Genomic DNA, 16,125 nt, shown 5'->3' with positions numbered 1-16,125 from the left:
TGTGAAATGCTGCCTGTGCCTCTCTGCACCTCAATCTAGAGCCAAATGGTCTAAGGCTGTGCCTGAATTTGCTTAGTTTGCCCCCAAACAAACCTCTTGGAGTTAAAAGTCTTGCGCATGTGGGAATTGTTCTGGCACGCGACACACAGGAGGGCCCCCTACAGCAGCTGGCCTGAAGATGTAGAAGATGTCACAAGGGTATATAAACCCTCTTCTGTTCAGCATTTTTTGCCTAGTTTTAAGTTGGACTCGGCCGGGACAAGGAACGTAAGCCACCAATTTCAACAGAAACGTTGTCCTGTCTAGGCACTATTTGTGCTGCTCTGTGTGATATTTCACAGTGTTCTTACAGAGGGCTAGAGCAAACTGTACAGCGCTTCACGTATATGCCCAACAGGAGAACGGATCTTGCCATACCTCAAAGGGTCTGCTTCATCTCTCACCGGAAAAATGGCTAATGATTACCAGTGCCTCTCCCAAAGGTCCTCCCATGAAAGACACACCAACATATGAGCCAACTTGTGACAAGCTTCTGCAAAGCACCTGATTATGGTCTTGGGAAGTTTGCAATAGGAGCGACTGTTCCTATTCCTTAACAACAGACTTTGCAACTGCTGTTTGCAGCTAGAAGCAAGAAAGGAACAGGTAAAGAAAACGTCTACAAAATCCCTCTTTAGGAAATGAAGAACAAAAGACTAGATACATACTGTGACAAAAACAGATGCCAGCAGGAGACCAACAGAATAGATAAGTCCTCTGCTGTTTAACCGAATCTGGAAAAGAAGGCAGTTTGTAAAACCATGCCATAATTTCAAGCAACATTTTTTTCCTCACTGCTAATAATTCTGTAATCCTCAACTGCTGAGCTGCTAAACACAGGCATGCAAGCTGCAATACCCAAGCCAGACCATTACATCACAGATTTTCTTTTGCCCAGTCCCTCTTGCCAAAGGAGGAGTATTATTAAAGGATGGCGTGCTCGGGACCTGACAGCATTTCAAATTGTTCCACCCCGACATGGGCTTTCTCATCCCTTGTGCAGCTCGATCGTGGAAATGTGTCTTCTTGTCAATTAACTCCTATGTGAGTCCTGAATGAACAAGCTGCATCTTAAAGCTCTAATTACATTTAAAATAGGGGTTTATGTGACATAGACCTAAAGCCACACAGGAAAGCTACTGTAGGGAGTACCGTCACCTCTCCTGTCCCATTCCCCAATCAGGATCACTCTTCTCCTCCCTGTCCCATTCTCCTCTTGTACTTTTAATTATTGTCCCTTTGGGCATTTTTATATCCTCTTCCAAGTGTCATCACCTGCAGTATCAGCAGGGGAGCACCCTGGGCTGTGGAGTCTCCTCCCACGGGGTTTGTGCTGGGGTTACTGCTCGAAGAAAACGTCCTCCTAGGGAGGAACAGCTTTTCCAGCAGCGAGGCTGGAGGCTGCGGACATCACATAATATCAAATATTGTCTTAAGGGCATTATAAGGTAATATAGCCCATTGTATTCTTTCCTGTACATTCTGTGCAAAGAAATTCCTGTGCTGAATTCCTGCTGAACCACAGGAAGTTCCACCTAAGCCTGAGGAAAAACTTCTTCACTGTGAGGGTGACAGAGCGTTGGAACAGGTTGCCCAGAGGGGTAGTGGAGTCTCCTTCCCTGGAGACACTCAAAACCCGCCTGGATGTGATCCTGGGCAATATGCTCTAGAGGACCCTGCTTGAGCAGGGAGGTTGGACTAGATGATCTCCAGAGGTCCCTTCCAAACCTAAATGATTCTGTGATTCTGTGATTCTGTGAAATCATACACAAAGTTGAGTTTCAACTAACAGTCACCAAAAAGGCCGGCAGAGTATTTCTGTTCATTTAAGTTTCCTGGCAAAGATGTGTTTGCTGACAAAGATCTTAGCAAGATAGGTTTGGGTATTCTTCAAAGATGCTTTAGATAAGGACACTGCTATTTTTTGTCTGGCCGTCTTTGTTTTTGTTTAGCGCAGGTATGTTTTCAGTCATATCACTCTATTGCTGAGACCAAACAGCCCAACTAACCACAGAGATCGTCCTTAAATGGGCTGGTATCAAATTGTGAATCGCCCGGCTCATTCTGCAGTTGCATACAAGGCAAAAGTCATACAAGGCAAAAGCAAAAGTCCTAGTTTGTTCCTGCAAATGATCTGCAGACAAAAAAATAACTCTGAGGATGAAAGTTCATCCATCTCACACAACGGTTGTTTTCTTTTTTCTTTAACAGCTGGATTTCTTTCTTCTTTCTTAAGCTGTTCCTAGTCTAATAAACAATTTAGAGGAATTTTGTGCTACAATGCCATTTTCTCAAGTGTCAACACAGGAAATAACAATACGTGGTATATCACTGGCCACTTTTCAGTGCTCACATTTTTTCAGCTAGACTATAAAGCAACTCGTTTGTAAGGGAAGTAGAGATTGCTCGTGGGAAGATGAGCAGTGCTTCCGTCTCCTGAATGCCGCTGCGCTTGGCTCCTGAGGCACTTGTGCTGTTTTGCATTGCAGTCAGGTAAACCTGTTCACTCAGTGAGCCAAATATTGCTCCCAAAGCCAGAGTAATGATCTAGTTTTGTTCACTTAGTTCACCTGAAGGGAAAGTCTGGCTTCCGGGGTCAAGGGAAAGATGATCAGTTCTGACATTTTGCCAACCTGAGGCTGCAATGACCTCCACGGACCCAGGAGTCTGCGCCAGAGACAGGGGCAAAGCCTACTGTGAGAAGACAGCCCGGGAAGGATTTCACTCTTCTCTTGTGCACACTCAAGGGCCAGCGTGATGAAGCACTCCCGTGCTTCTGCTAAATCGTGATAGCATGACTGTAGCTCGCCCAGCGACTTCACCCTGGGATTGCACCAGTGTTCAGGTTCCCAAGAGTTCCAGCAGCTTGTGCAGTTCTGCTACTGCGTGAGATTTCCTGCATCTTCATCTATGTTAAAACACTGGCATACACAGCCAGCCCATTTTCCTCCTTCCCTGATTTTTGCCATCAGAAAAAGGGCTGCAGCCACGACGATCGTTTGTTCTGACAGGCGTTGCTGTCTTTTTAAGATAAAAGCTGCAGGTGTACATGTGCACGGAGGGACTGTTATATTCTCATTGCTGTTAGGGGTACAATACAACATTCTCGCTAGTCTGATCGTTCAAAGAAACGCAGGATTTGGTTTGCTTCAGAGTGTGAAGGCCAATTTTGGCACAGCTTGCATAACTGAAGGAGAAAAAAGTGTAATGATCCTCTGGTTAATGTAAACTGCAGGCTGTAAGGGGCAGACAGGAAGAAGCGTATTTTTGCAGCCACGGACGAATTCTCTAGGGCTGTTTCCACTTGCAGCTTCTATTACCAGCACTGAACGACGAAACGAGAGCATCTCTTGGGGCAGAGGGAGATGTGTTAGGTTCCGGTCTAGAAGATCCTTTTCTTTGATAGCCTCTCGCATATCTCCCGTTACACTTAGCTTAGCTTAGCTCATTCTATCTCCTGTTACTCTCCTGTTATGCAAGCTCATTTTGGGGCAGTGTGGCCAGACTATGGCACCCTATGGAGCCAAGTTCACCGTGCTTCGTCCACTCTCAGGCATCCACGCCTGCCCTCCTGCTTCAACTAGTCCAAACGGGCCACGCAGGGCAGCTAACCTGGGTTTGCATTAGCGTAACTAAAACGCAAACCCGAGCCCAGTTCTCCCCTAACCTCCCTCCTCGCCCCCCCACAAATGAGCAGCACGTGGCCAGGAAAGATAGATACTCTTACAATAAATTCCTGTCTGGATTTTCCTCTGGAGGTCTGCTTAACAAGTGCCAGTATCTGTAAAAACTATCACTATGAAATGCGCCAACCGGAAAGGAATCTACAGAAAAGGAAGCGAATGAAGCGGCTGGAATTATTTTAGCATGGAAAATGTCTGAATTCAACCTAAAGCGCAGACACTGCTTCTCAATTACAGCATTAGCCTCCCTAAAACCAGCAGCTGCTTGGGGAGAAGGCAATTCCTAAGCCTCTGTCTGTGGTTTGCTGAGGACAGGGCTTCCAGGGAGAGCTGTCTGGGGCTGCGTCATTTGGCCTATCTGCAAGGCCTCTTTTTGGAGGTCGTTTGGGGGAAAAAAAAACTGGTGCTAGGATTATTCAAAAGTAAAAAGCCTTTTTTATATTATTTACCAAAGGTTTACGGCTGGGACAGTCAGAGGTGATCCTACAGTGGCAAGGCAATCATGGCAACCCCTCCAACAGCGCAAGTGCCCGCTTCAGGTTAATGGGCCCCATTTTGGCTTCAGGTTAACCGGGAATGCCCCTGGCCTGGAATCGAGCCCAGCAAACCAGAAACCAGACATGCTCCTCCCACCAGTGCGCAGAGCTGCTAGTTATCAACTAACATTAATGCCGAGAGCTTTCTTTTATGAGGCTTGACTAGTCACACAGAACAGAAGAGATCTCCTGGACAGGGTGAAAGGGTGTTTTCTAACTCACTTTTCACATTGCAGAGCTTCTCGCACTGCAAAAATCAGCTCACTGCTTAGGGTCATTGCCTTTTTTCAGATTACCTCATCTGCCACTGGACAGCAGGACTAAAACCCTCCCGCGCACATAGTAACGGGTGGTTTCCTGAGGGGAACAAATGCTAGCTGGGGAATGCACTTCGTCAGGAAGCTCGTTTGGCTGAACTGGATACATATCACAGCTGGACTTTCTGGAAGAAAAAGTGCAATTCATTGGGCAAAGAAACCTTGTTGGTGAGCTCCAAGTGTTAGAAAAGCTGTGCCGACTTCCAGATGTTCTCACGGTGGCTCAGGGGGTGATGTACGGTGAGGTGCTGCTATGCTCCGGAGCAGGCACAAAGTGGGCGGGAGAGGATGAGGACTGCAGGTGAGAAGGAGGACAGACAATTGGGAAGTGAATCAAGAAGAGGAGGAGCGCCGAGATAAACTGACGGGCTCTGAGGCTGTTCCCAAAGCAGACGTGCCCTGACACCTGTCCATGGACGGCTGCAATTCCGGAGGCACGGGACTTGCAGTCCTTGTGCTATGCGCCCCTGCGCACGTGCAAAAAGCCCGCCGCAGCAGGCGTGCGTGCCTGTGAGCAGGGCAGCTCTGCACGAGGCATGCAGGGAGTCCAGCTGCATGTGCTGTGCTGCTCTGGCTCGCGTCGCCAGGCTGACTTCACCGGCGTTTCGCCTGTGGGAAGGAGGGCACGCATTCGGGCACTGTGCCCAACGGCTCCGCGTTTTTAAGACAGCCCTGGAGCGAGCTGATTTACACCAGGAGGAAACTTGCCCCCAGATGGATATAATTCATGGCTAAGCCACCTTCCTGCTGCCTCATGTCTCTGCCAGGGGAGGTTTCTTGGAGTAACAAGTTCTCAAGGCCCTTGCAGACTTTATAGCCTACGTTCAGAAGAGGACTGAGGCTGTCCAGGTTTGTTCAGGTGCCAAATGTAAAGGTTGTCTAGTCTTTGAGAGATGTTTTTTTGCAAAATATTCCCACTCCAAGAAAGAAAAGTCTCCTCTAGAACCAGACAAAACTCACTGGCAAGCATTTTGGGAAGCCGGAGGATTTGGGGGGTTTGAAGGGTTTCTGGTGTCAGCTCTCCACTCCACCAGGGGTGACTTCCCTGACGCACAGGTGACAGAAGTGAACACATCCCCACATTAGAGCAGTCCCCACTTAGCCAAAGGAGGTGGGCTTAAACAAATAACTTACACTAACTGGGGTACGAGAGCACATTTCCTTCAACTAACTCTGCTACAGAGCATGAAGAGATTTAACTGTTGCAGTAAGATTAACCAGAAGACATCGGTGAAAGCCCTTGGCTTTTGGCCCTAGCTCTAGAAATGGTTCTCTGAAAAAATAATGGAAACCTTCAAATATTAATAAGAACAACAATGTTTAACTCCAGCAAACACCATTCTTACTCATCTAATGCCCACAAAAAGAGAACCTATGCTTTCAAAGGAGCCAGGCTGAGACTTGCTCTGAGTCTGCTGCAACGCTGCAAGGTATTGCGTTACTTGGTGTCAGGCAGAGCAGCGCTGCTCATTGGAGCAAAACCACAGGTGTATTAGGTTCCTGCTGTTTTCTCTGACCTGCTAACAGGCTCAGGGTTTTTTTTTTCCAATCTCCTTCTGTTAGTCCAGGTTTATATTTATATACACAGCAAGTTCCATCTAAACCTGAGAAAAAAACTTCTTGACTGTGAGGGTGACAGAGCCCTGGAACAGGTTGCCCAGAGGGGTAGTGGAGTCTGCTTCGCTGGAGATATTCAAAACCCGCCTGGATGTGATCCTGGGCAATGTGCTCTAGAGGTCCCTGCTTGAGCAGGGGGGTTGGACTAGATGATCTCCAGAGGTCCCTTCCAACCTCAACCATTCTGTGATTCTGTGATATTATACCCATGCTGTCCCCAACAATGACTGCAATCACAAAAATCACACAAAACAGCCATGCATCGTTCCAGACAGTAGCGCTCAGCTTTTTTCAAGTACAATTAAATCCAAATGAAGCTGAATGGCCATGGTTCACTTGCTTCTTTTGTTTCTGTCATTTTGGTTCTGCCATTTGCCTAAAGGGTCCTTTCTTCCTCTGCATTCTTTTTTGGGTTACCTGCGGCTGTCTCACAAACCTCCTGTAAGCCTGTAGCTCTGGAAACACTGCTTTAACTGATGAACTATTTCCACTTCTGTGATTATCACTGCAGCTCACCCTGTTTCCTACGGTGACTTCTAACAGCCTGAGCTCTGGAGTTCAGCAGACTGGAATTTGGTACAAATGCTGAAGAAAAACGTGTCCTTGATCTCTCAAATTGGGATGGAAATCAGTCAAGCAGCCTTCTCATGAGACAACTGGTATTTCCTGCATGAGGCAATGGAAGAGCTTTCTGCAGGGCATGTGATGATGTTTAAGCTCAGGGAAAACAAGGCTAGCAAACTTTTCAAAACTCACAGAAAGGGAGGGGACTTTTCAATTTTTAGCAAAGAGCAGAGAAGGGGCCTCAGCTGAAGTCTTCTTCATCATAGAAGAAAAAGCTCAATTCTCTCTGTTTGTTTAAAAATAGGAAATGCTTCTTCCTCAGGAGAGAACTGTCTGCAAACAAAGTGCTCTCTGGTACTGCAAAGAGGAAAAAAAAAAAAAACAGCATTCCCAAACTCTCCTTTGAGGTTTGGCTTATATCTAGTGGCCAAAGCAGGCCAGAAGAACTCTCTGCATGGACTGATCACACATGAAAGGCTTGCGAATTCAAAATCTGCTCTGCGTGATTTTTAAATGGGCCCATCTCCCTGCTTCTTGTGCAGCAAATACGAAGATGCTGCTGCAAACTCCAGCTGTTCCCTCCCAGCTCCTGCAGGCAAGAAAAAACCGAGGCTGAAGCAAACACTGAAGGAAAAACAATGGAAATAAAATAAATGTAATTCCATTCTTCTGTTCTCCTTTGGCAGTTGCTGAAGGGAAAACAAGGAGCCAAAATCCAAACTGGTTTTGCTCCACGGTCCAAATGAGAAATTACCTCAATTGGGAACATTAGCAGGGCTCTGTTACGCTTCCAGCCCCTCCGCTGCAAAAACATCAGGTCTCTGATCAGGTTAGGGATCCTTTGCTTGCAATGTCCTTGGCTGACCGTGTAAATTCAGTGTAAATCCTGCATTCCTCAGCTCCTGACACGAGACAGGAGTCTCAACAGCCCACAGCTTCAGACACATGCTGCATTCCTGCCTGTCTAGATGCAATTTCCTTCTTGGACCTTTTCTGAGACTCTGAAGCAAATTTTCTTAGTTTGCTCCATATCACACAATTCACTTTGCAGAGCGTATAAACCCTGGAGTATGCAAGATGGAGGGCTGTACATATACTCTCGAGGTATTAAGCAAGAAATGGAGCAGTTACGGTGGGAAGGAACTCCTGCATTGCAAGGAGCTTTTTCAGGGATGGGATACGTGCAGTCACCACTCTAGACGGTGGACTAGGTGTGGATAGGGACCATCCTGGACCTTACAGTTTGCCCCAGTGACTGACAGATGCATCAAACCCATCCTCCTGCTTTTCTCAGAATGGTCAACATGGTCTATATGTAGATACCTGGGCAGGAACGGAGGGGAAAAGATAAACAGTCGTTGGCCATGAGGAGATTAAGGCCAGCTTTATCTGGCCTATATCTTAAGATCCACCACAGTCCCTTGGAATTAAAAGAGTGACTACCAAAAGGGTCGGTGAATAGCAAATCAGTGAAGCTTGCTTGCTTTATTGACCTGTTTCTCAAGTGTCCACTTCCCTGCAGATTCTCTGATGCCTAATACAGGTCACGCTGGGGTTATTCCTTCTCTGTCCAGCTGCCTCTTTCCATGGCAGGAATGTAACATCTCTAAGGCTTCTACCTTACTGTCAAATTTGGCCAAAATTGGCTAAAGTTATCTGGCAGGGGAGTAATGGATAGACATATGGATATACTCACAAACTTGCTGACAATGTGAACAAATGAACCGGGCCATTTATCCTTAGGCTAAAATTCCTGTTCCCTAAATTATTCCTGGCTTAGGTCTGTTTTATGGCTTCACATCCAAAAAAGATTCCAGAGGGAAGCTATTGGATAAAAGACACCAAGCAACTTTCCTTCCATTCTGGATTTGCCAGGCCCTGAGGGAACAACTCTTACAGGATTACTGCCTTGACAACCCCTCCAGGACTCCAAGCTGGAAAAGATGAGAGAGTGAACTCTTTCAAAGGTCTGCCTAGGGCCAAGGGGTGCCGCTTTTCCTCCGAAAGCTCTGCTGGTGAGCTAGATCAGCTATAGCTGATAATGAAAGGCGGGAGCTGGGGCAGGAGGGTGGCCAAGGGATGTCTGACCAACCGAGAGCTGGGCTTCAGGGGGAAGCATGGCGGGAGTGCAGAGTTAGTGTTTGGGCATTAATGGGGCCCCACTAAAAACAAGAACTCTTTAAAATATTAATATATAGCTGGGGTAGAGATTAGACACTGCACAAATGGAAGTGATCTGATGCGGAAGCTGATTGATAGTCTCCTCTTCCTGTGCACAGGACAGGAAGATTTTGTTTAGATTTACCCTCTGGTGGGAAAAGGGTCCGAGGTCTGGCTGAGGCCAGGACTGCAGGACTGACAACTGCATTCATGAGAAACGATAGGGCAAAGGAGGACCTTTCCTTCGCCTCATCAATGCTGATACCCTCCCGAAGCAGCAGAAGATGGCTCTGGCTTGGGTTTGGACTGACTGCAGTCAGCACCGGAGAGAAGGAAGAAAAGAAAGATGCAATCCTACAGACTGAAACTGCAGAGACAGAGACCGTTCATGGCAACTGGTACCTCCAGGAGAGACAGGGAGGACAGACAGGGAGACAGGGAGGACCCCAGTGCTTGAGCACACACACTGGTTGTGCAGAGTGCTGCCTGTGGCCAAACTTTGCCCATGGCAATCACACAGCTGCAGCCCCTCTGCGCCATCCGGGGCCGTGGCTACCCAGCAGCTGCGCTTGCATCGTGCCCGCATCCTACTGGCAAAATGTTCTGTGTAGGGGAAGGAAACGGAAGAAGGGGAACTTTCTCCTCTAAAATGGGTGAGGGCTACTTCTGGATGCATGCTGAAAAGCAAAAGACAAAGATTTCCTTTCCTTCCTTGCAACAAAAGAGAAAGAATAATAAGAAGAAGGTGAAACATCCATTGACAATGGGCCTGGGAAAGGAGAAATCAGGACTGGGAGAGGCACTTAATCAAAATGATTGCGCCCTACCAAGTAAGCACCAGGCTGCAACACGTGGGATTCACAGCCTGTTCCCAGCTCTGCCACGAACCTTTTGCATGACCTCCAGCAAGTCCATTAATCTCTCTTTCACTTCTCCTCTCTCGCTCTTTTGCTGTCTTATCTACTAGATCACAAGCTGTATTTCCCCCTGCCATGCACTCTCTCTTAGACCACACTTGTTTGAATAATGATCCCTGATCCTGCCTGGGGCTTCTGGGGGCTGCTGCTTAGCCCATGACAAAACTAAGCACTCCCTGGGACTCTGTGGGACAATACAGTCAACATACAGGTGTGTCATGAGTCGTTACCAACTTGCAAGCTATGTCTCATCCAGAGCTCTCTACTTACCTCCCATCTCAAGGTAGCATCTGTAACATGGGCTCCAAAACACCCACCTGCCCGTAGGGAGTTTCAGGGAGGCTCGAACATGAGCTCTTTGTATGGAGGCTGCTGCAGTAGCTCAAAGTGCCCACAGCAGTGAGACTGGTCCTCACGTTCACAACAAAATCATGTAAATCTCTTTCCGGCTCTGAGCAGCTGCTCAGCTAGTCGGTGCATGAAGCCACTTGACCGCAGGCGGCTGAGAAAGGTCACCATGTGCAAAATCACTGGATGCCACGCTGACGCATGTTTGTGCACACCGCAGCACAATGTCAGAACAAGAAGAAAAACGGTGCAGAACCTGTTCTCCTTTTTTAGCTCAGGAGCTCAGAGTAACTGTGTTCTGGTTTCATACCAGCATAACAGGGAGCAAAGTTTGTCCACGGGGGATTCTGAATTGTGAGTCCAGGTTCAGAAGAGAGCCTGAGACCAGAGATACAGAGGGATGTTACAGCGTATGATGCTGGAGAAAGTGCTGGGCGTTTAAACTTCCAGAAATATAAGGTGGGAGATGGCCTTTGGGAAGACACCTAATTCATCTCTTTGCCCCAAGGCAGCATCTCTGACTAAAAACTATCAGTAACACCATGGACTGTCTAGACAGTCTGCTGCAGCATCCTTCATGCATTGTCAAATTTAGTCTCTCCGTTACAAATTAAATGGGTTTCTTCTATCTTTTCCCCCTCCACCACCCGCTGTGAGGAGGTTGGATAGCATGCATCTAGGCTGCACTTTTTTTCCCAGTGTGAAACTTTATAAGGCAGGTATTGAAGGTGCTCGTCTGAAGTCTGGGGCATGTCCAGGTGTCTGTGAGCTTGGTCAGACTGCTCAGTCAGAAATCCTCAATTAATGGGAACTGAGCTTGTGTGACGTACGAAGGTGGTGAGCACAACCCAAGATGTGTTTAACCATGCTAATCTTGTCCCAGTTCAGCAAAACATTTGCTCCCTTCACAAGCTTAATGACACTTAAGCTTATGCTCACATTTTAAGCTATCTGGGGACTTTCTGCTGTATTTCTTTTTTCTTTCAAAGGAAAACATGGTCTTGCAAAATTATGCCTTGGAAAATGTGGAGGCTGCCAACGTTTTTCTCCTGTTGTCTGTCAGGAATATCAACAAACTATTCTGTTTAGGATGATCTGAATTGAGCACAGCATGGTTTAATTTGGGGATTGCTCACTCTTAGACAGCACTTCCCCGTGCAATGCAAGCAAAGAGGAACATCCATGTGCACAGAGCTACTCACACACTTCAGTGCTCTCCTGTGCCAAGGCTTAACTTCCAAATCATGCAGTCTGTTTTTTGGTGGCTTCCAGAAAAGATATGCCTGCAATTTGCTTATTAAACTTCATTTACTCTCCATATGCAGCACAATTTAATCTCAAATCCCTTAATTCCTGATCTGAGGTACAAACTAAACCTAACTTTGACATAGTTCCCCTGGATAAAACTTTCTGGAGAGGCAATCATGGTTTTTGATGGCTATGCAAAAGTAATCATGATCAACTAAGCTTTTTTTTTTTTTTTCCTTTTCTTTTAAAAATATCTCTTTTCTTGTGTATACAAGAAGGAAGAATCATTGTAACTTTGGGGAGTTCCTCTTTTAGAAGGGGTGCTAAAAAGACAAATTTGGGATCTTGGTGCATACCAGCGGAGCAGTGCTGTAAATGGTGATTATTAGCTTAGAAATCTTCTGCTGCTTTGGACTTATGCAGTCCCATTTAGCTGAGTAGGTTGGCTGGAGTTTGTGAGCTTTCATTAGGTGAGCGGGACTTTGCTGTTAACACCGTCACCTGTGCTCAGTGAATTCCACGTGATGCCTTAATAATACTTAAATAATTAATTACTATTAATGTGAGCGTGGGAGGTTGTTTTGGTTTGAAGGCCAGCTTATCCAAGGATTTGGAGAGAAAGCTGTGAACTGTAAGTGAATACTGAGGAAACTCTCTATGCTAACTGTGGGGCAGTTTCCAAGGCTGCTTTTTTTTAACCATGCGATCACACTGTACAATGAACAATCTGGATGTGCAAAACAGTAGCGACATTGTTATGCCTCCATGAGAGCTGGCTGGTTCTGTTCAGCCACTTGTTTTCATCCTTTTCAAGGAAAAAAACTTAACAAATATAGGGATGAGCTACTCACGAGAGAAAGGGATTTTATTCCTAACAACTTTGTTGCCCTTCATTTTGTTTTCAGTTCCGAAGTCTTGGGCTCTCATGCTTCATCCATCTAAACTGAAATGTCAGTTCTGTCAAAAGGGCACTTTTACGTTGATACTTTTCCTTTGGGTGTTTTGCCATAGGATCATGGTATCATAGGTTGATTCAGGCTGGGAGAGCTCTAAGTGTACCAGGGATGCTATGATATTCAGTAGTTTTGATGCTCAAAACAATGCCTCAAATGCAATCTATAGATAAAGCAAGACAGGGCCTTCTGAATTACTCTGAGGCCTCTCCAGCCCTCCACTCTCCCGTGGAGCCCATGGCTGGCTGCCTTTGGGGGAAGAGGCTCATGAGAGCTTGTATTTCTTGTTATTGCAAGTATTATTTGTTAATTTACAGTCAGGCCCCAACTAGTTAAAGACTAAATGTTACAGCTGCAAAGCTGAGTGCACAAAGAAGTAGGAAATCTCAGGATTGAAGTTATCCATGCATTACATGGGCCCTTTCCCACATAACTACTAAATTGTAGTACAAGTGCAGCAGTGAGTGCTGCAGGTACACAGAACAGGGCTAGCATCACCGCTCCAGCCAGCACCCCATCCTCAGCAACGGTGGTGATGCACCACGGGGCACAGTCCCCAGCAGCTGTTGGGGGGCAAGCGTCCCCATAACACTGAAGGTCTCGACCCAGGTGGAGCTCCAGGAGGCAGGAGGATGCGGCGCTGCTGGTCTGGGGCTGCAGGGATGCCTAGGGCCTCTTGCGGCGGCTGGGGCAGCAGGAGATGGCCTTGCAGACTGCTGGAAACATGTACTCACTGAGGACCTATGTCGTTAAGTTAAGGCACCGTGTGGGGAGGTTTGCAGATCGCGCAGCATCAGAGATGATGAGAAAGATGTCAACCGGATCTTCTCCGAGGCCCAGCCACTAGAAGAGCCTGAAACCCCCAGCTGTACTGAAGGAGGGGAAGGCAGAGTCTGTGTGTATCTGATTGAGAGATGGAGACTCCCTGGATGGTGAAGGCTGGAAGCTGGTGACTTCTGGCACCAGGAGAACGGCTCCTGCTCCACCTCAAGGATTGCAGCTATGGAACAGATTCAGTGCCCTGGAGCAGATGCGTGGCTGGGAGCTCTGGCCAATGATGCATCCGCCCGGGCTCAATCTTAGCCCCGCAGCAGCACCAGGAGAAAGTGGCAAGCGTCAGTAGTGGGAGATGCTGTTTTGTGAGGGTTGCTGCTTGCCAGGGGACTGGATTCAGGATGTTGTAGAAAGACTGACAGAGCTTATCCAGCCCTCAGACTTTTACCACCTGCTGCTTTTCCATGTGGGCATTGCACCCTCAGCAAGTTTGCAGCTGATACACAACTGGGAGGAATGGCTGATATGCCAGATGTTTGTGCTGTCATTCAAAGGGACTTGACAGGCAGGAGAGATGGGCAGAGAGGAACCTCAAGAAGTTCAACAAAGGGAAATACAAAGTCCTGCCCATGGGGAGAAAAGCCCCCACGCAAAATATACACTGGGGGCCAACCAGCTGGAAAGCAGCTTGGCAGATAAAGACCAGGGGACCTGGTGGACAACAAGTTAAATATGAGCCTGCAGTGAGCCCTTGCAGCAAGGAACACCAGCAGTGTCCTGGGTTGCACTAGGTAGAGCATTGCCAGCAGGTTGAGGGAGGTGATCTCCCTCTACTCAGCCCTGGTGAGGCCGCATCTGGAGTGCTGTGTCCAGTGCTAGGCTCCCCAGCACAAGAGAAACATGGACATACTGGAGAGAGTCCTGCAAAGGGCCGCAAGGATGATCAAGGGATTGGAGCACCTGACGTACTAGGAGAGGCAGGGAGAGTTGGGATTGTTCAGCCTGGAGAAGGGAAGGCTCGGGGGATCTTACTAATGTGCATGAATACTTGATGGGCAGGAGTAAGGAAGATGGAGCTAGGCTCTTCTCAGTGGCATCCAGTGACAGGACAAGAGGCAAGGGCCACACATTGAAATAGAGGAGATTCCTTTTAAACGTAAGAACCCTTTTTTACTGTGAAGGTGGTTGACGCTGGCACAGGTTGTGGAGTCTCCATCCCTGGAGATATTCGGAACCCAACTGGACACAGTCCTGGGCAACCTGCTGTAGTAGGCCCTGCTTTGAGCAGAGGGGAGTTGGACCAGATGGTCTCCAGAGGTCCCTGCCAACCTCAGATATTCTATAACTCCACGATTCTGTAGCCTGTAGATTTGCAATCACTTAGTGATTGTCATCAAGAATCTCTCCTCTATCCTACGCTGATGTCTGAGCATTGTCCAGCTAATGGCAATAGTAACGCTCACTTCCCCATGGGATTTCATAGCATCTCCTGCTCTTCCCTCGCAGAACGAAGCTTTCCCCAGCTTTGGAGGGTTTTTGTTTTAGCATTTGGGAACTAAAGAGAGGTGTCATTGGTGCTGGGCAGGTTTTCTCAAAGCAGAAGGCTCTGCCATGTTTCCTGACGATGGTCATGCTCTGAAACATCCTTGCTATTTAACAGCTTCCTTCATTTTCCAGTATGTTAACAATTTAGTAACCCTAGACTTTTCCGTACCAAAAATTCTGCAGGTTTGCTCAGACCCTTTACTTTCCACCTGTGTGCTCTACCCCTTTGTCTCATTAAAAATAGGATCATTCTCGTTATTAGGAATATATTCCAGTGCATCAATATGCAGTATATTCAGTGAGTTAGCTTATTTCAGTGCAGACTGAAGCACGCGCCCTGCCTTTAAGGAGGAAATGGATGTACTTGTACTCCAAAGCCTGGGGACTGTCTATTGAGAATTAAATGCTACTTCCCTCAAAGAGGGTGACACTATTTGCTTCCTCCAATTCAATCCACAATTTTTTTTTTTTTGACAGATCTAACCGGTTTATATAAAGCCTGTATTAAAAAAAAAATCATGCAACCAAACACAGGACTTACGTATGAACCATAATTCACTGCCAGGGTCTGCAAAGCCCACGGGAGGCCTAGGCCAATTAAAATATCAAAAACGTTGCTTCCGATGGAGTTGGACACAGCCATATCCCCCATACCTGCAGGAACAGAAACCAAGGACAATCAGACATGATAATACGCTAACCTGAATGAATCTAGATGATTTCCATGGATAAAGGCACAGAGTTAAGTCCCTTCCTTTTCCCCTTCCCTCTTCCCATCATATAGGCCGACATGGTTGGAGGGGCTGGATCCACTTTCTAGGATCATGAGACTTTCCCTCAACTAAGCCTCAGCTGCTGTGGGACCCTGGCCACTGGCTCTGCTGGCTGGGACCTGCTGGCTCTCCCTCTGTACCACACTCACTGTGGCATTTGGTGCTTTAATGCAATCATGAGACTTGAGTTTCTGTATTAGACTGATTAAATTGGTCTGTAGTTACTCTAGTTTGGCAGACATGGTTAAGTAGCTGGCTATTTCAGGAAGAACTACCTTCTTAATTCCCCAGAGCAGCGTTCCCAATTTTCTTTTTCTCTTAGAGCACCTGTTCCTGGAGTCATAAGAAAAAAAAATTCCTGGAAAAAAAAAAGTGTTTTCCAGTCCTTGCAACTGCAGGGAAAAGCTGGAAAGTGAGCTGAAAGACGCTTACATCATGTTCTACACAAGTCTAGAAAGCTGATATTAAAAAAAAAAAACAAAACAAAACTTGTGAATTTTTTGGGAAGGTTTGGAGTTGGCAGTGGTGCCAAAACTTGTTGCCACACTGTCATTAAGAAACTGCTTTGCAATAGCAACATAATTCTCTTTTCTTGTGCTTGTTTTAAATTTCAGCTTCAGGAACAGGGCTCTGATGGTCTTTGCATTCGGG

The 16,125-nt window shown here is 46.9% G+C and overlaps 1 protein-coding gene across 2 annotated transcripts in view; it reads right to left on the bottom strand.

The window, feature by feature from the left end:
• The window catches only part of SLC24A3 (solute carrier family 24 member 3), a 270,569-nt gene that overhangs the window by 12,755 nt on the left and 241,689 nt on the right, over window positions 1-16,125 (bottom strand). For both annotated transcript variants that reach the window (XM_068940760.1, XM_068940762.1), the window contains exons 15-16: window positions 15,243-15,355; window positions 708-773 (exon numbers count right to left, since the gene is read on the bottom strand). In XM_068940760.1, coding sequence (XP_068796861.1) covers window positions 708-773; window positions 15,243-15,355 — 179 coding nt within the window. The remainder of the gene's footprint in view (window positions 1-707; window positions 774-15,242; window positions 15,356-16,125) is intronic.

This window comes from Struthio camelus, chromosome 3, assembly GCF_040807025.1.
Source record: "Struthio camelus isolate bStrCam1 chromosome 3, bStrCam1.hap1, whole genome shotgun sequence".
In the NCBI taxonomy this organism is placed as follows: Eukaryota; Metazoa; Chordata; class Aves; order Struthioniformes; family Struthionidae; genus Struthio; species Struthio camelus.
This window is presented reverse-complemented; position numbering and strand designations above follow the sequence as displayed.